Genomic DNA, 24,324 nt, shown 5'->3' on the forward strand with positions numbered 1-24,324 from the left:
TTACCGGCGCGGCTGCAACTTGTGGATCGTGATTTTGCAAAGGTCACCGTTTTGCATCGGATGTCGTGCGTTTAAAAATGTCTCTTGTATCACACTCGCTTCCTCGGAGTCACCATTTCTAGGCAGAAAGTACAAGATCGGCGCGCGTAAGAGAGCGCGTGTGCGCGCCCACACGGATGCGTGAATGTCGCGCGTACGTGGGAAGCGATTTGCTGGAAGGGAAGAGAGCGAAGAGAGAGAGAGAGAAGCAATGATGCAATAGAGGCAATAGAGGCAACGACAGATTACACATTGCCCGACCGTTACCAGAAGTTTATGCGCTCTGTTATACTCTATTTAGCTCTAACGTTTCAATGCGCCGAGCTCGTTTCCGTGCACATGCGAAGTACACGCCTCGTAAGGCTAAAGGATAATAAGCAACGGCGACGCGGAGCAGCAGGGTCAATTAAGAATCACGCTATAGCTTAAGTCAACGGAATTGTATCGTATCTTCTTATTGGAATGTGATGAGCAAATAACACTTTCGTGTGATGATCCTCTCACGTCAAATGTTCACGGTGACGGTAAGGGCGTGCCAACAAATTTACCATGTAAATTTGCGGATTGGACATAAGTCAACTGCGACCGGTCAACTTGGGCTAATATCGCATCGGCATTCCGTTAATATATTCTCGTGCGATTTACATAATTGCAGATTTCTTGATGCTGTACATCAGCGTGTTCCTTCTTTCTTTCTTCTCTCAAAAGTTCTTTAGTTTCTAAGGTAACTGTAGTCTCATTCTTCAGGATGACTGCTTCTGAATTTTAATTTTAATTTTAATAACTGAATGTAATATTGAGAAACGAGAAGAGCTACAAATACTTTATTGCCTGGCTAAAGAATTGAGGGAAAGAACGGTCATTGTTTTGCCCGAAGCAAGGAGCTATAGATAAATTCTTTCTTCTTTTTCCTACAAATTTTTTTTAGTTTTTAAGATAATAATAACTTTATTCTTAAAAATTAATTCTCAGACTTCCCTAGAACTTTAAATCAAAATTTACCTACTGAAATATGTGTTGGGAACCAAGAAGCTCTGTAAACATCTCATCTAAATATCAGCTTGTTTAAAGAACTAAAGAAAAGAGTGGCCATTGTTTTCGCTCGAAGAACGAGACGGACGTGGTTGTAGTTTCTAAAGCAATACCAGTCTGAGTTCTAAACGTCTAAGCTGCGCTCACACAGCGAGCATCGCGATATATTTACGCGAACGAGGAGACCACGGCGGGAACGATGGCACCGGTCCAGCAGACGCAGCGTTACGGAAATAGATTTCGGCGGCGATGCAACGGCCGCCCGCGGATGGAGCAGCGCCGTCCAAGCCGACATCGGAGACAGGGCCCAGTACCGTGCGGACCAGTTCCCGAGAAAAACCGGAAAAGTCAACCCCGGCGAGGTGTCCCACATGAACGTGAGTGCCGATATTCGTTCCGAGTGCAACCCCCCCCCCCTGGTGCATCTTCCGCTTCGAAGACTTCTGTAACAGTATTCTGTATCGCCATTTGTCCTCTTCTTCATTAAAAAGGAAAAAGGGACACGCTGTTCGCAATAAGGACAATAAACAATTTGACGTGACACCACATGTTTCAGATAATTAAGAGATTTAAAATTGCATCGTGAGCGACATTTTTTTTTAATAAGGAATATTCCGAAAAAACGCCGTTAATAGAAAAAGCGTTGCTGGCCAATTTCCCCAAGATCTCAGTGCTTTGTCGACGTGGTCCACGAAACGGCCTGTGACGTGATGATAGGTCGGCTGTCGCGTCGTGGATACGGATTATCTAAATCGGAGCTCGCATGGTGCATCGACTTGGAGTGCGCACGGCGCGTTCATTTAACTTTGTCTATCCGTGAGGCACAATGCGGATAGCAGCGTCAACGAGTGCGCATTATCTGATTTAAGCGATGAGATCAATTAGATTACCTCTGCACCTTTTGAGTATCTGATATCGAACAAAGAACACCGTTGCCTCGATCGCGCGCGTGTTATAGAAGATAATTAATTATTAAACATCGTTTTTATCTGTTTTTAAAAAGTACAAATAATCTCATTTTCAAAGATATATAAACAAGAATATAATAATAAAACCTTCTTGTTAAGCGCAATTTAATTATAATGTTATATATAATTATGATATTAAATATTTAACAGATTTTTGCAAGTTTCTCCGGGAATAAATGAGAGGTCCTTGAATTTTAGATTCTTCAATTTTCATATAAATGTCAAATGTTTTGATTTAATTAGAAAAGACAAGAAGACGAATTCGTTCCGAGGATAATAATTTAATGCGTCCAAAATCCATGTCGTTACTTCGCATTTACCAGTCTCGTAGTAGTCGTAGTGCCGTATTCGTGTGCATCTACCCTATGCGGGTACCAGCGACTATTGGAATAACGTAACGAAAGATAAAGCAGTTTCTCATACCGCTGCTACGCGGAAAGTTAGACTTGCGAATTAGCGCATACGTGTTATCTGTAACTTGTAACTCCGCGGTACCGACTGTGACAGTTACTTCCGGTTCCGAGATCCCTTACCGGATTGCGCCTCGCGTGCTAACCATTGTCTAATTATTCCGTAACTATGCGATATCGCGCATCGCTGCCGGAAGTGTGACGAAAGCATAAACGGAATCTTCAAATAAGCATCGGGTGGTCTAGCAACTAAATCGTCTAAACTCCGAACGCGAATAAAATGCGAGAGACGTGTCTGATGCGTGTGAAAGAAGTTCGCGGATAGAAATTCTCTCGGATAAACTAGAAGTTGGATGATTTCCAGCTTGCACAGTCGTATGCAATCCCAACGAGAAATAGTTTCGCGATGCACGCTCGATTTGCATTTCTGGATCTTTCTTTTATCCCGTCACGCTTTTGGGACAAAATACCTGGGATAGAGAGAAACAATTGTAAAGGAAAAGTTCGACAGTAAATAAATAGATTAAATAAATAATATATATGTCTCTTTATTCAATTTTATTAAATAAATGTTATTTTTACTCTCTTTCGATATTATGACGCTGCGGCATGGAGTTTTAACGAGGAAATTATAAATTATAATTGGCACACCGTGCTCCGTGTATACACTTCCATTTGTCGCGGATTCCCCTGCAGCGTAAAATGGAAATAAAAATCGAAAAGAATGTGCGTTACAAGAAGAACAGAAGAGTGAACGTTCTAAAGATACGCGAACGGCTCTAATTCAAGAAACTAACTCCCGTCTCGTCGCGGCTCCCGAGCGAAAGCTTTTCACGGCACGGCTACGTTTATTTCTGTTGTTCCGTTTTGGATAATGTCATGCGGACGTTATCTTTAGTTATTAATCAACTTACTCAACGAGCTCATGCGACTCAATAATCATAAAAGATGTAACAAGACGAGTGGGCAGGGGACGAGGTCTATGATAAATAAATGCAAATGCCAGATATTTCTGAAACCGATTTATTTAGGTCGTCTGCTTTTTCACCAATTACGTTCTATCTGAAGATCCGATCTAAAATATCTCGATATCAGAATTAATTATTTATTACAGATTTAATTATATATGTTCGATATTTCGCGTAGGAAGAAAGATATCGTTGTCGGTGTCACACCCACGCCCTGAAAAAAAAATATCGTCGCGCGCGCCACGCGGCTCGGCTTTATTTCTAGACGCGGAACACGCTTTTTCCCGGCCGCAAAAATAGACCGCGGTCGGTCCAGCTTCCGGCGGTGGATCACCGTTCTGACGTCACGCTTTCCCCCGCGACGGTGCCCACTTGTACAGTCTCGATTATGCGGCAACGACGCCGAAATTATTTAGGCTTCGGACGCGCGCGCGAGCCCAAGGTGCGATGACATCAATTCACACTTGGCACTCTGTTATGGCGGTAGAAAAACTGCCAGAAAGAGCTCCTCGAAGTCGCCTAGGCTTTTGATACTCTGGTTTAACGAAGCATTATTATTTCCACGTTGTACATGGTCGTTGCTGGATCTACTTTTAAATCTATATTTTAAATCTACTTGACTATAATAATTTTGATTGTATAATAATTTTATTATATGTAATAGTTTTAACGCGTATCTTACATGCAAAACCATTATTTTGCAATTCTTATAAATATAATTTTTTACTCGTGATTGTTATAAGTGCAGCATGACGAGATGAGATGCACCAATGCCTCTTGCATGTTTCTGAAATAAATTGCTATAATTCTGAAAGAAGAAATTAATAAAATTCTGTTGTTATTGCATAGAACCCGGGAGCTGAAAAATGGCGACCGATGGCCATATCGAATCCGTCCACCAAACTGCGAATGGCAAGATCCATGCCCCATTGGGTCATGGTAGGTTTCTCTTTCAGCTATATTTCATTTCTAATTTTTACTTATGATTACCTCTCAATTTTATAATTGTTGTAGAAAATAAAAAAAAATGCTGAAATATACATATCTGCCAAAATAACTCGTTTGATATATTTTTATTTGCTCTCACAATAAATATATTTATTCATATTGATGCAGTATTGATTTCTGGAATAAAAACATTTAAAAAAAGACGCAGCAGCAGCAGCAAGCAGATCAGCAGCATCGTCGACCGCCGACGCCCCCGAAAATCCCGCCGCCGTCGCTCTCCGGGGACTGTGGTGACCCCGACTACGAGATCATCGAGTTTCCGACCCGACCGCAAGCCCAGGCACCCTCGACGCCCCGATCGAACGCTGGTAAGTGCGCCCTGTGCGGCATCGAGAACGTGTTCGCGCGTTGCGACACGTGCAACGAGAACTACTGCGAGGCCTGCGACGACATGAACCACAAGCACCCGAAGCGGAGGGGCCACGTCCGCCGAAGGATCCTGACCGACAACGCGAGCAGAAGCAGACCGCCGCTCCCGCCGAAGGGGGAGAACCTGTTGAATCCCCCGCCCGTGCCACCGCCGCGGAGGAATCGCAAGACCACTCAGGTAGGCTGCGTCCTGGCCTGAATCCCCCGACTGCTCGTGAATCTTCTTCCAGGCACCGACGCCCAGTCGTCGACCGATATAAGTCCTCGATGTTCCTCCAGCGTCCGCGCGTCCAGGGATTCGCCTCGGGATCACTCGGGCACGATGGAGATCAGGTTGCGCTATACGGCCAATGAATTATCGCGATCAAGTGTCTGTTTCTTGGCGACGATCGCCAAGATTGGATCAGTGACTAACTCCGGGTCACGGGAGAGCTGTTTATCCGCCAAGTCCGACCTCGTCTCCGTCGCGCGTCGGGTGTCCACGGAGTCGGATCGCCGAATGCCGAGTCTCTTTCGACGTTGTTGGTCGAAACGACGTAGCTTTTACTCAAAAACGTCACACCGAGGCGTGGTCTCAAGTGTTACTGCCCTTGCGAGCTTTAAATGATCGTTGAATATTGTTCTACATCCAGATTCTATTTTACGTTCAGATTTTATTGTACATTGTTAACGTGTTGCTTTTTAATATACACCATGTTATCGCAAGACACTGATTTGCCGTATTCACTGAACCCGTTCTCTCCTCCAGTTCTGTCGCTGGCGTAATGACGCGGAAAAGACGAACGTGGCGCGTCCGCGCCGTCGTAATGCCGGGCATTTGTCGTGTAATCGTGTAATCGAATCGTTTTTACCGCGAACGATCTCTGGAGTGGTGAATATGGTAGGCTACGGTGAACACGGTGAACACGATCATTCTCGCACACGATTATAATCCTCCATCGGCATCCGTGCCACTCCGTGTTTCCCGTACCGTTACGGTGGTACCCACTATGACATATTTTTACACTCGGTGTACCCCGCCTTCTTTTCAGCATAGACGGCCTATATCCATCCAGCTGCTTGAACCTGCCACGCTCACAAAATGACAGATAATTTTTTTTTCTTAAAGGCGTATTATTTACATTGAGATTTTTGTTCTTAATGTTCTCGACGTATTGATATCCAGAGATAAGTCAGGCTGCATATTTATTTATTTATTTGTTCTTTTTTTAAGCCTATGTTATTTTTTAGAAGACTCTGTTTCTAGAGAAGAGCATTAACATTTGCCATGGTCATAATTATTTAAACTTGACACCTTTTTTTTTCAATAATAATATCAGCGCTGTTTCACAAACGAACATCTACAGTCCTCGACAACATTATTCCGAGTGTTGTTCCCGCCTTACATCCACGATATGTAATTAAGTTAAAGTTTCGCGCTTAGGCTAAATCGGCGCTAATCAAAGGATCTGCGCAACTCCCTTTGCTCGACAAGGTCGGGAGCTTGAAGCGCAATTTTTCCAATGCGAAACCGCCGTCGGACTCGAGCGCAAGAGTATCGAAATCTACGAGTACTTTAAACACATCTTCCAACGATGCTTCTGGATCAGGAACAGACAAAATGACTACTCTACAGGTAAAAAGAGTTATAATATCAAATAAAAGTATATTAACTATTAAAGAACAAATGACGTTTACTTTCAAAGAATTGAATCTGGAAGATCGCCAAGATTATGAAATATATTTGTAAATAAAGAAGTTCTCAAGAATTACAAAAATTTTTTCTTTTGTTGCATTTTATTAAATGACTAAAATGAAATAATAAGTATTTATAAATTATTTATTGATTACAAATAAAAAATTTAACTTATTCGTTAAAACAAATTGGTTATTATGTATATTCGTGAAATTATTTCCATTTTTTACAATTTTAGATATATTCTTCCACTACGGCTTAGTCATTTGTTGAGTTTTTAACAACTTTATTCTTTATTTTAAAAACTGGAATAAAATATTACGATTTTTCAGGAGAGATATAGAAAATATCAAGAAGTGATGAGGGCTCAAGACGCGAATAGGCGTCGACACCCGTCCGCTGATACGAGGGATACTTTGAGTGGGAGACCACTCAGCTTAGGCAGTCCGAAACCGGCACCTCCACTTCCACCTCCGCCGCCACCTAGAACCATGATACAATCAGCCAGCGTTTGCGACTTGACCGCAGCTCATATGTGGAATTCAGGAATGCATCAGGTATTCTCAATCAAGTGTTCATCTCAAACAAAAATGTTGTTAAGTCTATTTTTATTATCGATGTTATTGTTATTAATTTTTCCTTCTTGATTTATCCGTCAAACACTCAAAGGAGACAATGTATCAAACTAAAAATATTTAAACCTGACGCGTACAGGAAGATTCGTGATAGATAAAATTGTTTCAGGCCCAATCGATGGCACATCTCGGCCCCGGCGGCGTACCGATGATGTGGTACCCGCCGGGCAACCCCTGGGATATGTCGATGGGAGGCTCCAACGTGAGCCTGCATCATCCAAACGCGTGGGGATATCCCGTGAGCTATCCGTCAGTGCAAATGCTACCTCCGCATTATCCAGGATCTCTTTCTAGAGGGCATAGTCCGGCCAGGAGCGTCAAATCCAGCAGAAGATCGAGGCCAGCGTCTCCGTCTCCCAGCCTGAAATCCAAGAAGTCTTACGCTTCGAGACCGCGATCGAGGAGGTCGCCCGGGTCACCGTCGGACGCAAGCTCCGAGAACTCCGACGAGTCCGATGTGGACGACAGACTTTCCCGCGGATCCAGAAGTAGACGCGGTAGCGTCCCCAGAAGCATACGACAACGAAACTATCATGACGAAGATACCAGAAGTCTCGTGTCCAGAGGTCGACGAGAGTAAGTGGGGAAAACTCTCTTTGAGATAGACTAAAAGAAATATAATTTACAGATACTAATTTAGAAAGATTTATTTTCACAAAGCTTCGTGAACAAATATATATAGACACATTAAGGAACTTTTGGCGAACAATTCTATCGACCAACTGTTCATTACTGTCTTAACGATGATATTTTGTAACCTTTCATTTCAAAACTTGGCAATTAATATTAACTTATGTTCTATCTTTATTGATCACTTTGAGAGATCAACTAACTTTTTCATAATTTTATAGAATTTTAATTTTTGCGAAATAAATTTAGTTTTATCAATATTTAAACTTTAAACACATATATTTTATTCGCGATCACGTCTTGATCACGGGTTTTTTCAGGAGATTAATATCTGAGGAGAGAATGACGAATGCCGAGGACCAATGGTCTGAAAGTCCGTCCAGTAAACGATACTCGACATCTCCGAGAAGCTATGACGAATTACAAAAGAGCAACACTATCTCTTCTGGACGGCGTTACAACCACGATGACCGCTCGGCTTCCAAGGTGGATCCTCGGCTGGATCGCGTACAAAACGGAACTTATCGCGACCGTCGAAGGCGAAGTACCGACGACGAGTCCTCCGATCGAAAAGTTAACACACCAGGTCGAGCACGAGTTACGAGCTCTTCTGACGATCATTTTGAGAGGGTGGAGAACGCTTTGAAGAGGGCGTCGTCCCTTCGAAGGGACATAATGCTGGACGATTTGGAACGATCCTCTACTCGTCGCGATTCTCGTAGATCGTCCTTCGAGAGTGACGGTCAGATCAGAAAGACGCCTTCTCGTGATGTAGCTTCCCCGAAAAGAACACCCGGAGAAAGAACGCGTCTCCTGGAAAGACAGTCTTCTCAAGGAGGACATTCAAATAGGGATCGCGCGAACATGGATGAGATCGAATCACGCTCGACAAGAAGAGAGCAGCAAACGCGCGATGTCTCGCGAGAGCGCGAGCTCCTCGCGAGAAGAGAGTCGTTCCGACGAAAGGACACTCTTGACGATCTAGACCGGACCTCCAACAAACGAAGTTCCGGCAGATCCTCGTTCGAATCCGACAATCAAGGCTCTAGAAAAACGCCCTCCAAGGAAATGCCGATAAGAAAACAGGAGGACAAGGAAGATCGAGACCTGCCTAAAACGGGTGATCTCCAAGTTACAGATCGTCAGCGATCGATCGAGGGCCGTCAGTCGAAGGATTCGGTACGAACTGCCGAAGTTCAACAGAAGAAACAGGGCAACGCTGAGACGAAACAGCAGACGCGAACATCTCAGCTTGAGAAGGAGCCAAAGGCAAAGAGAGACACAATTGAAAGTACGAGTGCGTCATCCAAGAAAATCGACGAGATGGAAATTCCAAAAGAGGAATGGGCTTGCGAGCATTGTACTTTCATCAACAAGATCAACGATCGCGTCTGCGTGGTTTGCTGCAAGACGAAGAGCAGCGCTCTGCCACCGAGCGTCTCAAACGATGACCCCGCGGCCGCGGCCGGCCCGATCGAGCCACGAGCGAAGAACGAGGCGCCGAACAACGTCGGCGATCCCGAGAAGCGGACCAAGAAGATCTCCAACAGCGAAGAGAGCGGCGACAGCGGATCCGTCAAGAATAAAGGTAGACCGAAGCGCAAAATCAGCTTTTCCTTCGGTACCAAGTTGTCCAAGTGACGTCACGCGTGACGCTTCCATTCTATGTGATGCCCACCCGCGTATTCCTGTCCAGAAATGCGGATGACCCGGATTACATTTGTACACGTTTCTCTTTCTCTCTCTCTCTCTCTCTCTCTTTTTCTCTGTCTTTCTGTTTCTTTTTATTTTTTTTTCATTTTTACGTAAAGCGACAGTCAAGTCGTACAACTGGTTATTCTCCACCTTCGATGTATTCCCTTGGATGAATAATAAAGAGACATGGAAACTGTTTTTCGTACAACGCTACAACGACACCAAATGCATAGTCGTATTTGAAATTCGGCCATCTTCTGTTCATGTCTGAGGCGTTATATTATTCATTCAAGCGATGCGACGGTTTCAAGCACGAGCGTGCATTTGGCATATGTTCCTTTTATTCCGGGGCAGACCATCGATGGAAATCACTGCCAGAGCATTTGGCTCGACGACGCTGAAACGCGGCAAAAGATTTGTTTTAGTATGAACAAAAAAATTATGCAACAGTAAAATTTGTTAAAATTCATTCCCTTTAAAATCGCCCTTTAAATCGTCGATATTTTGTGTACTACGGTTTCGGATTATATTCGGATATTAATGCACTATTAGATTACCTACTAATATTGTTACTAATATTAATTGTGATAATTACAAGCGGCATGCCATATATTTTAGTTATATGATATATTTATTTGTGGCGATTGTTACAAACCCTAACAAATTAGCGAATTAGCAAATTTTTTAATTAAGTACACTAATTAAACAAAGAAAAATTTGGCACGAGCAATACATTACTAATATTTAAATCTTGTACACCAAAATTCTCCAATCAGTATTTAATTCGCAATTTTATTCTTCCTCTCGATCGCCAGAAACGATAAAAATGTTATATAATTTCCGGATGACCCTGAAAAAGATATACATCTTGTACACTTGTGAGGAAACACAGTAGCATTAATCAAATGGTATATTTAAAATCACAATTTAGGAAGAAATAATTCAGAATCGCACTGAATCATGAGTAAATTTGTGATTTTCAGAAGCGATTGTTCCAGACAATGATTCTCTCGTAGAGAACTCTAAAACTACGATCACGGCCGTAGCTGCGCAAGCAAAAGAAGCGTCAACAGACGCGGCATTGCCGGTCGAGAACTTGTCGTTAGAAGCATCATCCTCGGCGTTAACGTCTTCTTCGATTGCAAATACTTCTAAAGCGGACACAAACGCGACGCCACGCGAGGAAAGGATTCGAGGAAAACTTTCGAAGAGCCATTCGGTGTCTACGGGAACATCTCCTCCGCCGCAGAGTATCTCGACTCAAGTAAGAATTGTATAAGCAAGATATTACTCGAATATGAACGAAAAGATTATATAAACAAAAGATTAAATGGCGTAAAATAAATTTTATATTGAAATATTTTAGACTTACGACTATCTCCCTGCAAAAGGGACTCTCGGAAGATCCGCGTCGGTAGGAACACCAAAGAGTTACTTATATTACGACGATAGCGATGGTGAGGTGAGCGAAAAGTAGTGAATAAATTTGTGAATAAATTAAAGCCTAATTAAATGTTGGATAAGAGCAATCGGGCCTATAAACAACCATTGATAGTAAAGTATTCTATGAAGAGAAATAAAATGTCTTGCATCCTTCACCTTAATATATGATCAAAAAACGCGCTCTTTGTGTGTTCTAATAAAGGAAACAAGACGGAGCATTTGTTTCAGGAACAAGCCGGATTCGTAAACAGTCCCGATTTGTATCCGCGAACGTTGCAGGAACAGTATCTTCAGCAGCTGATAACCGGGCAGAGGAGCAGAGAGCGGACCAGAAGAAACTCCATCGACTCGTCTCACCTTTATTATCGTTCCAGGGTAAACTCGCTTACGAACTGAGCTTACAAGCCTGATGGATTTTTATGTACACCTCGTTGTCCTCAATCCAACCGTCGCGATAATTAGCCTCGGTGTGAACGTAGGCAGGATATTTTTATTTATTTAGCATCCACCAACCGCTTAAATAGATCGCTCTTACTTGTATATTTATCATGCTTATTTGCGTAATACATTTACAGCTGCTGCTCTAGTCCTGGTATTAATTTAGACATACGCTTAAAGATAATCTGTGGCGGAACCCCCTGCGATTGTGACTACCAATAGATCAAGTAACATCCAATTTGCAATTTCGTGCTTTTTGCCCATTTTTGATGAGACGATCGTTAACAGCAACGTGCTTTTGATTTCAGGAACCCAGCCAATCGCGATACGCGGAGGCAGGTCCCAGTGCCAGCCAAGGGATCTCCACGTTGACGCGCCAAGGACTGGAGATAGTGGAGATCCTACGGGAAGCCGAGAAGCAGGGATTCACGACCGACGATGTCCAAGTCGCATTGGCACAAGGTGCCCCGAATCCGATCGAGTGGCTTCAGACGCAGTGGCCGCATCTGGTGGAGACAGTGCAGGTCCTGGTGACCGCACAGGGCAAGGAATTGAAGGAGAACAGCATCGGCGTGCTCTCGCCAGCCGAGGCGAAAGAGGCCCTGCGATCTGTCAAGGGTGACATGTGGAACGCAGTCGCGACGGCCATCCAACGCAGGCAGCAGAAAGTGCGTGCGAGGGAAAAATCTAAATAAATTTTCGACGGATTTACGACACTTTGATCAATATTGATTTGTCGTCCTTTCGATTGGCAGTGTGAACAGATAATGGCGAAGGGAAACTTTGCGCTCGCGGACGTTGTCAGAGCTCTCGACAATAATACCGGTGTCGAGGACGCCACTTTGCTCGAGCTGCAAAAGAATCAGCTCAAGCCCTTTTTACTGAGGATCTGGGGTCCTCCGGTCGGGGTGGAAAACGAGGAGGCTGCACCGCACGAAGGTCAGTGAAGTTTTCGATACACACCGATTACACCGATCATGATAATTTCGTAGCGCTTACCAATGTTTTCGATACTTAGATATGTTAATATTATTTTATATAATAATCAATATTCATATATATTATTTTATTATTCAATATTTTATATATTTTAAAAATATATAGAGATATTATTTTTTAATTTTATTTTATATGTAATCTGGAAATTGTTACTTTTTGCTTATTACAGTTTGCGGTAAAAAAAAAACGGTTTATATTTCTATGCGCAATAGAAAAATATATTAAATTGAGAGATTAATTACTTTATTTGTATCTCCATATTTACGAAAAAGTCGCAAGTTAATACTCGAGGAAGAAACAAAGATCATCGATCACGCACCGGTCTTTCTTTTTGCTGCAGACGCAGCGGGTGCGGTGGGCGGGACGGGAATTGGTCCCGTGGAACAAGTTCCGAATGTGTCCGATACGGAGGCGCAGAAGCAGGTAATGTCACCAATTGTTGATCATTTCGTGGCGTTGCAGGCCGACTTTCAAAAGCAACTGGCAGCCCTCAGAGAACTGACCGATAACTGGCGACACGAGAAAGATCCCCCGAACAAACTGGGTAATAATAAGTCTGATAATCTGTACGACCGCTCCGATGAGCCCACTGTTCTAATCGATCCAAATCTGGTCCCAAGGGCCGTACAACAAGCGCCCGACGTAGCGGAACCGAGCGATCTTGCGATCACGCGGCAAGAACAGGCGACCGTAGATTCGCGGGACGACTCAAAGTACTCGTTGAACGCTACGAAACCGACAGAAGACCTGGATCAAGTAGATGCCGCGTTGCCCACGGAAATTCCCGCAACCACAATCAATGATCTCGCGAAGACAAGTGCAATGGACTCCTCGCGCGCGCCTGAATACTCCTCGAAAACTGACGATGATCGTTTGACCGGAGAATCATCGACGATTGACACTGATAAGACTGTTGTGCGAATTACCGGACCCGAGCTGTCAAAATCTGACGGCCAGAAGAGTGAAAGCGACGACGTCGAGGTGAAACAGACCGCGCGGTCGCACGAAAAGACGAAAGAAATGCATGCCGACACCTCGACGACATCGATCGACGAAACTGCAGTGACGACGGAAGTTACGAATTCACCGGAGGAACAGGAAAGATTATCGCCAAATAACGTCGGAGTTGAAGTATCCTCACCGCATGGAACTTCTGCGCTTGACACAACGAGTTACACGGAACCGGGTCAGTCCTCTTCTGCGCGTCAGGAAACTTCGAGTGGTCCTGAATTACCTTCTGATGTAGGGACGACGGGGAACAGCAGCGAGTCACTCATCGAAGTTGGGAAGTCTGCGGAATTGAACGACGCACTCCGTATCTCTTTCCCGAATTCAAGTGTTCCCCAACGAGCCGATATATTGCCGCAGCGGACATCAACGCGAGACGAATCCTCGAGCGCAGGCACGGCGAACGTGACGGAGAAAGCACACGCGGACGCATCCGAGAGGGATCTTGCCACACGGGAGCAATCTGATCAGCGTGTCATAAGGGAAATGCCCAGGCAGAACGACGAGCCACACGTCGTGACGGTGGAAGCTCTACTATCCGCCGTGAAATCGCTGCCGCAGCAGTTTTTGACGCCGTTCATAACTGCGATGCAAATGCTGTCGCCCGAGAAAGGTGATGTCAACGTAACTTCCGACGTGCAACTTATGAATCGATTAAATACCTTACACGATATGAAGACCGATGACCCCAAAACCGGCGTGTCTGAGGCCGAAATCAGCGACAGGAACGTCGGCGCACCAAGAACCGCTGACGCTGACGAAGAAATGCCTGTTTCTGCAACCGTGCTTGAAAACACAACTGGATCGGAAGAAGGATCGCTTCGGGAGAAGGATCGAAAAGATAAACATCCGGACAAAAGTTCTAAAAAATTGAGGAGCAGCAAGATTGCCGATAAGAAGATCGACAGATCTAAACTTCCGGATTCTCGGATGGCAAAGTCCCGCTCGAGCGTTCCAGACATTAAGCAACAGCATCAGGATGTCAGATCGGTACGTACAGACACGAACGGGTCTAACATTTCGCAAACTAACATCGCGACGGATCTGACATCCGAAACGTTTTCCGATTCGCTGGACTTAATGGACAAAGACAATCCCGAAGAATCACAGACTACGAATGAAGTGGCAGCGTCGAGTGTAGGAATAGCCGGAGTGCCGGACGTCGCCAGGGAAATACATTCACGTAAGAATTCTTTAGAGATAGTTGACACGCCTGCGAGAGATAATAATCAAGAAAAATCTGTCGAGGACGAAACGGTGTCGGAGGCAAGATCAGCTGAGGAAATGCATTCAGGTGAATCATCGAGCTCTCATGTGCAACCGTTAACAGCATCTTCAACGCATGATCAATCTATCGTTCAGAAACCTCTCGAGCTTACAATCGCAGGCGATAGCTCGACTGATACGCCATCATCATCAAAGGAAGCAAAAAGCTCTTCCGAAAAAGCATCTCATGAAAAGCTTCTCGCTGATAACGCCTTTACAGACATTGATCCATTTTTAAAAAGTGATTCGTCGCAAGATAAAAGTTATTCATTAGCTTCTATAAACGATTCTAACGCGGAAAAATCGGTCTCTCAATCGACGACGGAAACAAATGTTTCACAAAATGATCCGATCGTGCATAATTCTAACGCTGATCATCCGCCTGTTTCGCGCGAAGTAATAACGAACGTGACTAATATGCAATCAAATGAACAGGATATTAACAAACGAGACGAACGACAATCAAACGATTCATCTCGCGCGCATGTTTCAACATCACCAACCTCGTCAATTTCATCTCCCGATCATTCTCTCGACGTTAAATCACCGCCCATCGAAATATTCGATAATCACGGAACGACATTGCATCATGATAAAAATGATACAAAGCCGATCGTTTCGAAAAATGCGGTGCACGTTTCGGAAAAAGTAGAACAGACAATTTCGGTCACATATCACACTCCCGCGAGCGACGATAAAAATGAAACTACGTTGAAAGAAAACGTGCCCGTTGAACAAAATACGGTCAATAATTTATCCATTACTCAATCGCGAATCGACGAAAATATCCTATCACCGTTAACACACTCGCGTGCCCCCGAAAAAATGGATTTAAAGAATCTGCATGATCAAGGGACGGAAATTACATTTGTCCCGGCAAAATCTGACAGTTCAATGATCGAACCGACCTCAGACATTCAATCTATGACAGATTCACAAAATGTCGAAAATATTAAAAATCAAGATGAATTGCACTTTTACAATCCGAGAAATCCGACAGATAATCATGAAATAATTGCACCTCCACATAATCACATAACGCATGCAAAAGTAATGTCAATCTCTTTCTCAGAAAATAATGTCGGAGCAAATACTTGTCCTGAAAATACTTCGCATCTTGAAATATCAAACAGCTTGGACGATCCCGAAACTTCAAAACTTACTGTCGATGAAAACGTCGTTACAAATATTAACAAGCCTTCCAACGAAAATATACACGATCAATTACGCGAATTATCAAATAGTAATAACAACACGTCTCCTCCCTTATCTGTCGAACATGCTCTCCCCTTAGATTCGAAAGAAAGTATTTCGTGCCCTATCGATCGCGATGAGGCACCTTATCTCGAAGATGAAGTTTCTCAATCGCACGATGACAAGAAACAGGACGCGCAAACGTCAAATTCAACAACAAGGAACATCTTACATGCGCTTAAAAATAGCAATATATTCTTCGTAACGCCGACCGAGGGGAGAAATATTGCTTCAACAGCCAACAAAGACTCTTTCCCGAATCCCATTATAGCGAATGTCAGCGACGTGACGCCCGGAATACCTGACACCTTTGAAATAAAGATATCGGAATCGCCAGTAACAACGGTGAACGATTGCGCGCCGATAAAAAATATCGCGAATATCGTTGAACGCGAGATAGATCAGATCGAAGGCGTTGATACGATCGGCAAAGAGAATGCGAAAGACGTCGATTCGTCCGGGAACGAAATTTTAATCGTCGCACGTAACGAACAAATTGAACCGGCATCGTCAAAATTACCGAGTAACGAGAGTTCGATGGAAAGAAATACAGACCAAATAAATCAATCTTGTAAAAGCGTAATTACAAAACCGGTCATGAAGTACAGATCGAGATCGCCTCTTAAAAAAATCGTCCGAAGAAAGTCGCCCGTTAAGATAGTAAAAAAATCAGGTAGCGGACCGAGGAAAAATTTAGCGCGGAAAAGCGCAAGTCCGTACAGTACGACCGTCACGAAAGCGAGAGCAACGGCTAGCGAGATTGCTAAAAAGTCGAATCGAGCAATGCAGTCCGATGAATCGCGAATTAAAGAACCCTTAAAGTCCACGCGTATCGCGAGCGATAAGACAGGCAGTAACAATAAATCAATTGTTGATGATAAAATAAAAATGGAGAAAGATAATTTAAAACCTAAAACGTTCTTACCGTCAGAAATACCAGACAAAATTGTTAAACGGTCATTAAATAACACCACTGTGCCAAAAACTACAGGAAGCATGAAAGTAAATGACAATAAAAAACTTCCTACGTCCAGTTCAGAGAAAATATCGATAGTTAATAACGCGAGTAATCCCGAATCGCAAACTAAATTGTCTATTGTTAAAAAATATAATGGAAATAAATCGGAAAATTCTAAAAACAAAAATATTGAAGATGTCCAAAATAAAAATCCGCGAGGCTCGAAAAGTATAAAAGCGGAGGCTTTTGAAAATCAAGCAGTAAAAAAAATAAATAACGAAAGTGAAATCTCGAATGATGATAAAATTCTAATAAAAACGAAGAAAGATGATTTAAAACCTAAAACGTCTTTACCGTCGAAAATACCCATTCTAAAACAACGAAAAATCACGCGAGCAACAGACACTGCCCTATCAAATCCCTCTAAAATAAATGACACGTCTTTATTAAAGAGTGGATCGACGAAATTGCCAGTAATGTCGCAGGCAGTTTCGAAATTATCTTTAAAAATTCAGGAAAGTACTAACGTATTGAACCCGCCAACCGTGCGGAAAATTGATTCTGAGAATACTAACAAACTGATGAGAAATCAAATTAAATCAAGTAACGGAAGGGCGATTGAAATTACAGAAAATGTGAAAGACAAGCAAATCTTGGATGAGAATCATGCTAAAGAGAGTAAAGAGAGTGCCGTGGAAAGTGAAGAAACCGAAGAACCTCCGAAAGTTAAGTCAATAGAATCGGAATTAAACGAGAATTCACAAGCGTCGAACTCGAGGCATAACGATCCGCCCGCGGATCTCGGCAAACAATTGGAAGTCGAAAACGCGATCGGAGAAAGCTCGGATCCTTTCAGCTCCGATTCCGACTATTCTGAGGGGGACGAGGACACAGGTACGGCGAAGTACATTTCTGATCATAACTCGGAATACAATTCCGTCGAGGAGTTCACGGACGCGGAGTTGTTGTTGGAGAAAACGCTAAATGAGATAAGATCTGAAATATCGGAGTCTGAAGAGGAGGAGCGCACAAGCGAATCCGAGGAAAGTGAGGACGTCACTTATTCGTACGAGACGGAAAGCCACGATCATAATTCCACGTCGTCCGAAGACTCGGTCGACGAACGGGAGATTAAGTCAAGTGAGCTCGAAGATTCGGCGGAAGAAGATGTGTACGAAGACCTACCGTCCGAAGAAGAAGAGACGAATGAACGGGTCGAAACTTCGGAACAATTTGAAATGCCTGATAAAGAGACCAACGATATAATACACAACGAAACGAGTAACAATGAAGCCAGCATTTCGAACGGAACAGAAAGCATCCCTCAGGTCACGCAAGAAAATGAAGGAAACAATTTAAAGACACCAACAGAAGCTGCCACTACGGTCATTGAATTATCCCGACCGGAAATGAACGCGGAAATTAATGAAAATATATTAAAAGTTTCTCAGAATCTTAAAACAGATTCTAACGTTGTTACAATAGATTCAGCGGCAGCTTTGTCTTCGACAAAGATTGGACAGAGTATAAAATCTAAGGAAGATATCCAGTCAAAAAAGAATGATTCAAAGAAGAATGAGATAAAGCTTGAAGACGCGAGCGAAACTAAGGAAAGGGATCAGTCAGTAGTGCAGAACGATACTCTAAAGACATTTAAAATCACGAGTAATGAGTCACGAGAGAAACGCGCGAAGATAGGTCGAAGGGCGAGTACAGGGAGTAAAGAGATGAAAATTGAGAAAGATGACACGTTAAAGGGGGTGGATCGGGCGCGAGCGCCCAAGAAACGATTTTCCCTCGTAGCCAGTTGCATCCGTCGGTTCGAGGGCGAAGAGAATGCCGTGAGGGCGCACGTGGAAAGCATCGGGCGCAAGAGACAAGGATCTCCCAAAACGGAGCGGGAGGTCAGTAGACGAGAATTGCCAAGTGACACACACGACCCTCCCCTCGTAGAAACGTCAGTTGCCAATAAGTCCTCGCGAATGTTTGCGCCGCCAAGAACCGGCCTTTTCCGCCGTTGGCAGGCCAATGTCTACAAACAGCTCGAAATGCCAATTGAGTGGGACCGGGAATCGAACGCAACAAATAGGTGTCCCTCTCAATGTTTTAACCGCGCGTTAATTAATTCATATCATTTCACCATTTATTAATTATTGATTAATCATTTGTGACGAGATGTGGCTAACGCGAAGGTAAGTATTGTGTCGTAAATAATTCATTGTCTGTCGAAAGAAAAAAAATGTTACGCATCTTCTAAAATATGATGGTGTTTAATCACATCTAAAGACGTATTATATTGGACATATTCACCATTTTAGATGTAAAATATTTAATGTTGTGTACGCATAATTGTAAATATATGAATTAATGGCTTCATTTCAGTAGTAGGCAAAATGTCGAAGTTTCAGCTGAAACTTAGGTTTTTCGAAAGTTTTACATTTGTCAAGTGAAAAAGAGCTCGTTTCTAGACGTTGGCGCGGTCTACTTCCTCTTGCATGACGGACACTTTAAACTTCCTACTTTCGAAGTATTTTTAATTGCTGATTTAGCTAATGAGCAACAGAGTACTTTACTTTATCTTCTGTAACTTATCTGTTGAATTTAAAATTTAACTTCATCTGCGAACTGTGCGAAATTGTCGACATTGCGCAACAATGCTCTTCATAATGTCCAAAATGCCGCTTTAAGTTGTAACGATTTACACGCACGGCCCTTGTTGTAAATGTTTACATCGATAGACGATAGATCTCAAGTTTTTCTTAGGTCGAGATTTGTAGACGAAGCTAAAGATTCCCTTTTTATACGATATGTGGAAATTGCGTACGTGCCGATATCGGAGCAATCTTATGTCCGTCACGTGTGCAGAGAATAGCGCGTCGTCTCCTGGCGGAGGGTCGAGCCGCGAATTACGATGAGGCCGAGATAGCCGCCAGTTTGCTGGCCCTCAAGTTCGGAGACGCCGAGGCACTCCAGGCCGCGAAAGAATGCCCCAGCGTGGAATCGGCGCTGGCCTTCTTGCAGCAGGAGTGCGAGCTGTGCACCGGTCGTTTCGCGATGAGTCAAGTGGGTATCCAGTTGTCGCCGAAGCGAGAAATCTGAATAACTGAAGAAAAGTAAAATCCTTTGGTTAATTTCAGAAAGAACGACTTTCGAGAAAAATATTACATCATATTTCTTTCCGTCTGGATTTAATAATCTTTGCGAATCTTATTTTTTATGAATCTTATCTTGCTAAAATAATCAAAAAATATCAGCAGGAATCAAAGCGCATTGTTATTTTTTTTAGTTCTACCTGTGCTACACTTGTCGGTATTTCTCTCAATTAGATTGTGTCCATGCTGAAGTGCGTACATCGCTGCTGCAACGAATGCGCGAGGAATTATTTCACCATTCAGATCAGCGACAGGAACATCACAGATGCCGTTTGTCCCTACTGCAAGGAGCCTAATCTCAAAGACGCGAGCGAAGACGAGGTTCTCGAATATTTCAGCAATTTGGACATCCAACTGAAGACTCTGCTGGACCCGCCGATTCACGAGCTCTTCCAAAGGAAGCTCAGAGATCGGACTCTAATGCAAGATCCGAATTTTAAGTGGTGCATTCAGGTAATTATTTAATGGCAATCTTCATTTAACTCGCTATTTGAAAATAAATTACTTATTATTTTCCAGTGTTCGAGCGGATTTTATGCCGATCCCGGCCAGAAGCGTTTAATCTGTCCCGACTGTCGATCTGTCACTTGTGCCTTTTGCCGAAGACCGGTATGTATAAAACATGATTTCATGATTCCGATTACGCTTGTGTTATATATACAAAATGAAGCAATAATTTATTTTCTAATATCTCTATTTTTAGTGGGAGAAACAACACGAGGGACTCTCATGCGAGAAATTTGCCGCTTGGAAGGACGAGAATGATCCCGACAATCAAGCCGCAGGTTTGGCCCAACATCTGGCCGACAATGGCATCGACTGTCCTAAGTGCAAATTCCGTTATTCTCTATCTCGAGGAGGTAATTATAACTGCTACGCTTTACAGCAAAGATAATTTTATTCAGTTTCATCTTTACTGTGAAATTTTATTATTTAATTTCACAATATTTTTTCTTTCTTTGACGTTAAATATTTGTAAAAGAAAATCATTACTATATAAAAATTGTGAAATATAAACAAAAATCATTACTATATAAAAATTGTGAAATATAAACCACATCGCCAGTAGTTATTGCTTTTGCAAAAACAATATGGTAATGCAAGAATTAATGAATGTTGATTCCAAATATTATCTTAATATACGCGCGGACCATTTTAATACCGCGCTATTTTTTTTTATCCATCTCGGACGAGTTTAAAATATGGGGCGAGATATTTTTTCTAAATTATTCGATATGCATATCACAGGAACATTTTTCGAAGCTCGGTGAAAAAAAAAAGAGAGCTCGTGAATTTTTATAGGTTGCATGCATTTCACGTGCAGCCAGTGTAAATATGAGTTTTGCTGCGGTTGCGGCAAGGCTTTCATGATGGGGGCGAAATGTGCGGTCAGCCCTTATTGCGCCAAACTGGGCCTGCACGCCCATCATCCGCGCAACTGCCTCTTCTACCTTCGTGACAAGGAGCCGGCGCAGCTGCAGCAGTTGCTCAGGGAAAACGGCATCGGTTACGACACCGAGGGCCCGGTCGGTGAACGCAGGTGCAAGGTGCAACTGCAGAAAGAAACGCCTACCGGGGTAGTGGACGCTGTGTGCAATTCCGACGTCGTCGAGGGCCACGCCGGTCTGTGCAGGTGAGCAGCCCCCCATCGCGGCAAACGACACCCGCGGTATTCGCGATAAGACGTCTTAGACGTATTATTAACAAATTTATTTGTAAAATTACAAGCTGAGTTTTTTGCGGATCGTAAAGCTAAAAGACAAAAGTTTGAAACGTGTTTCGAGGAAACTCCATCATTGTCGTTTCACCAATTACAGACTGCTAGCAACTCTTTACAGAAATTATCAGTCAAGATTACAAATACCGAAATATGTGTATCTCTTTTTTTTCCTAAACAATCAGGACTATTTTCACAAATAGTCCTGGTTATAGTATTAGGCTTTAAGACGCTTTTTCAAACATCGCTCATTTTTTCGCAAAGATACGTGACTTTGAATTCGGTCCTCTTTAGCGCTGATTTTAAGTGGCCCTTTAATTTTATTGAGAAGTGTAGTTTCACGCGTCAAATAAAGTTACTTCAGTAATTCTTCGAAATCAAGACCCTTCAGTCTCGCTACATTCTGAATAGGTATTCCGCGACGCGTTCGCCGATCGGCGTTAGAATTTCGCTCACGCGCGAGTATATCGGGGCTGTCGCACCCAATCGCACGGCGATTCCGAGCGTTTTCTCGAGCGATCTCTCGCAGCGAAGCCGTCCTTCGCTATACCTCGCCCTCAACCCTCACCCCCCAGCCGAACGCTAACGAGATCCTCCGTGTATCTCCTGTAGGATTCATTACGTCGAGTATCTAGTTCGAAAGATCCGTTTGACGCAGCTGGATCCGCTGCCCTTGCTAAACGTGGACGATCTCGAAACGTGCGTGCGACGCGCCGGGCGGAAACTGCCCGCGAACTGGTACGGGCGCGACCCGCAGCATTACAGGAACGACCTGGTCGAGGTAAAGCGCAAAGGCGGGGGACCGCCGTGCCGTGGGCCTGACTAAAATCTTGGGTACTTTTCCCCCGCAGGCAGCACTACATTGAGTACTTGGCGGGCCTGGTGCTCAAGGGCAGGCTGGACCCAGTGGGGATCTTTGACTTGAACGACGCCAAGCAAGAGTTGCGCCGACGGGGAAAAGTTCCCCCTGCGAAGGACCAGGAAATGTCCGAGCGGGATTACCTCGAGGCTTGCATTCAGGTGACTAACACGATTCCTCCTCTTCGTCGTCCTCCACCTCCTTCGTCGTCGCCCGGCCTTCTTCCTCTGGCTCTTCCGATTCCTCCTCGCACCTCCTGCCGCGACCCACTGACCGAATTAACATGGTAGTTGCATGAAAGTAGAATTCCTCTGCTTGTGCACGAAACATTCCGGCCGAAAAACCGTAAAAGTGAATAGATCGCCACGAATGACGCTGTCGAACGGCCGCACCTCGTATTGTTGATGTCGTATTTCGCGGTACTGTTACATGTCCTTATACTCTTTCCGAGCGCACTGTGAAGAATAGATGAGCTGGGGAAAGATTTAACGAGAATCCATTCTAAATTTCATTAACAATTTATGTAACATGTGGAATTGTTCTCCAGATTTAAAAATATATATATTTTGCTGCTCTTTCCTTTTACAGGATAAAATTTTATTTTGATCAGTCTGCTGAAGTAAACAGAAATTAGAGAAAAATGTTTTATATATGTATAATAAGAATTAAAATGCGTTAAAACAGACATTTTTCTATTCTGTATTCAGAATTTAACTAAATCAATATCAAGTATAAAAGCATAATTGGAGACAATATAAAAAAATATTTAAATCCAAATTTTATTTCGATTTAAATGTTTTGAACATTAATCAATACTTGAATACTGATCTATTTCTCTGTACAGATTCTCCGCGAAATTTCAAAATAATGTATTAATTAATCTTAAACAATCAAATTTACATATTTGCATAATTCCGCATAAAAATATTTAAACTTTGATAAAGTATGCATTATATGAATGATTTATTACATGTACGGACAAAGCTGAATACATTTCGTTCATTCCTCAATTTTTGATAATAATTCTCATTCTGGAAACTAAGAGAATGCTATCGGCTGTGCTTTTATATGCGCTACTTAAAGCGAAATAAAAATTTAATGTCCAACAACGTGAATCCGCGCGGCCGTTCGCAGCTTCCCACTGCGTAAATAACAATTTCCCTATCCTGTGTGAGTTGCCTTTTTTATGCGGATATCGAAGTAAATAAGGTATACGAGCGAGAGGTACGTGCCGCGGGAATACATTAAAATTCTACAACTTCACCGTGCATAAAGTATACCCCCAATGTTGCAGGTCGTAAAGCAGGAGATTCCACTGGAGTGACTGCGGAGGGAGAATCTCGGGGAAAAAAAGACCGGACGCGCGCGTATCCGAAGCCATAAGTGACAGACCGTATATTGTATAGTGTATCTATTTTATTTGCATGGACCACGTAAGCTCACAAAGTGAAAAATAGTGTAGGACCATTACCAGGAACGGGAGTATTTGTAATACGACCGTCATTTAGTTACGATATAATGTCAAAAACTTATATTTTTACTCTTCGACGTGGCGTGATGCGATTTGCACGTTAACTCGACGTCTCATTTGCAAACATTCGCAAATATTCGGCGAGAAGAAATAGTGTTCATCTCTACGTGTTCTACTTGTCAGCAACTAAACATGTGCAACAATGCAATCGAATGTTTCTTTACTTCTTGATGGACAGCGTAATTATTAATGTTTGAGAAACATGTATTTATTTCTGCTTTATATTACTGTTTTCCAAGAAATAGATGATTTAATTTAAAAACTCATAGT

At 43.1% G+C, this 24,324-nt stretch overlaps 1 protein-coding gene across 5 annotated transcripts; it reads left to right on the forward strand.

The window, feature by feature from the left end:
- Window positions 1-1,341: 1,341 nt before the first annotated feature.
- Window positions 1,342-24,320, forward strand: Lubel (Linear Ubiquitin E3 ligase). 5 transcript variants are annotated; one of them, XM_071776872.1, is made up of 20 exons: window positions 1,342-1,448; window positions 4,267-4,356; window positions 4,568-4,972; window positions 6,218-6,409; window positions 6,802-7,026; window positions 7,214-7,680; window positions 8,055-9,322; window positions 10,413-10,693; window positions 10,796-10,891; window positions 11,083-11,247; window positions 11,619-11,978; window positions 12,066-12,249; window positions 12,650-18,699; window positions 19,661-19,858; window positions 20,122-20,400; window positions 20,467-20,556; window positions 20,651-20,807; window positions 21,250-21,580; window positions 22,277-22,445; window positions 23,818-24,320. In XM_071776872.1, exons 1-20 carry the CDS (start codon window positions 1,443-1,445, stop codon window positions 23,845-23,847), a joined length of 11,043 nt encoding a protein of 3,680 aa, XP_071632973.1. In that variant the 5' UTR covers window positions 1,342-1,442; the 3' UTR covers window positions 23,848-24,320. The 5 variants fall into 5 exon arrangements, with proteins under 5 accessions (XP_071632973.1, XP_071632975.1, XP_071632977.1 ...); XM_071776874.1 differs by lacking the exon at window positions 22,277-22,445 and adding an exon at window positions 22,516-22,684 and having other exon boundaries at window positions 12,650-14,307; XM_071776876.1 differs by lacking the exon at window positions 22,277-22,445 and adding an exon at window positions 22,516-22,684 and having other exon boundaries at window positions 11,101-11,247; window positions 12,650-14,307.
- Window positions 24,321-24,324: the final 4 nt, after the last annotated feature.

This window comes from Temnothorax longispinosus, chromosome 4, assembly GCF_030848805.1.
Source record: "Temnothorax longispinosus isolate EJ_2023e chromosome 4, Tlon_JGU_v1, whole genome shotgun sequence".
NCBI lineage: Eukaryota > Metazoa > Arthropoda > Insecta > Hymenoptera > Formicidae > Temnothorax > Temnothorax longispinosus.

Bases quoted from the DNA above. Each gene is read 5' to 3' on its own strand.
- Lubel (XM_071776872.1), top strand. The intron at 6,410-6,801 runs GTAAAAAGAGTT...ACGATTTTTCAG, and splicing joins ACAAAATGACTACTCTACAG to GAGAGATATAGAAAATATCA. The intron at 21,581-22,276 runs GTGAGCAGCCCC...TATCTCCTGTAG, and splicing joins GGCCACGCCGGTCTGTGCAG to GATTCATTACGTCGAGTATC.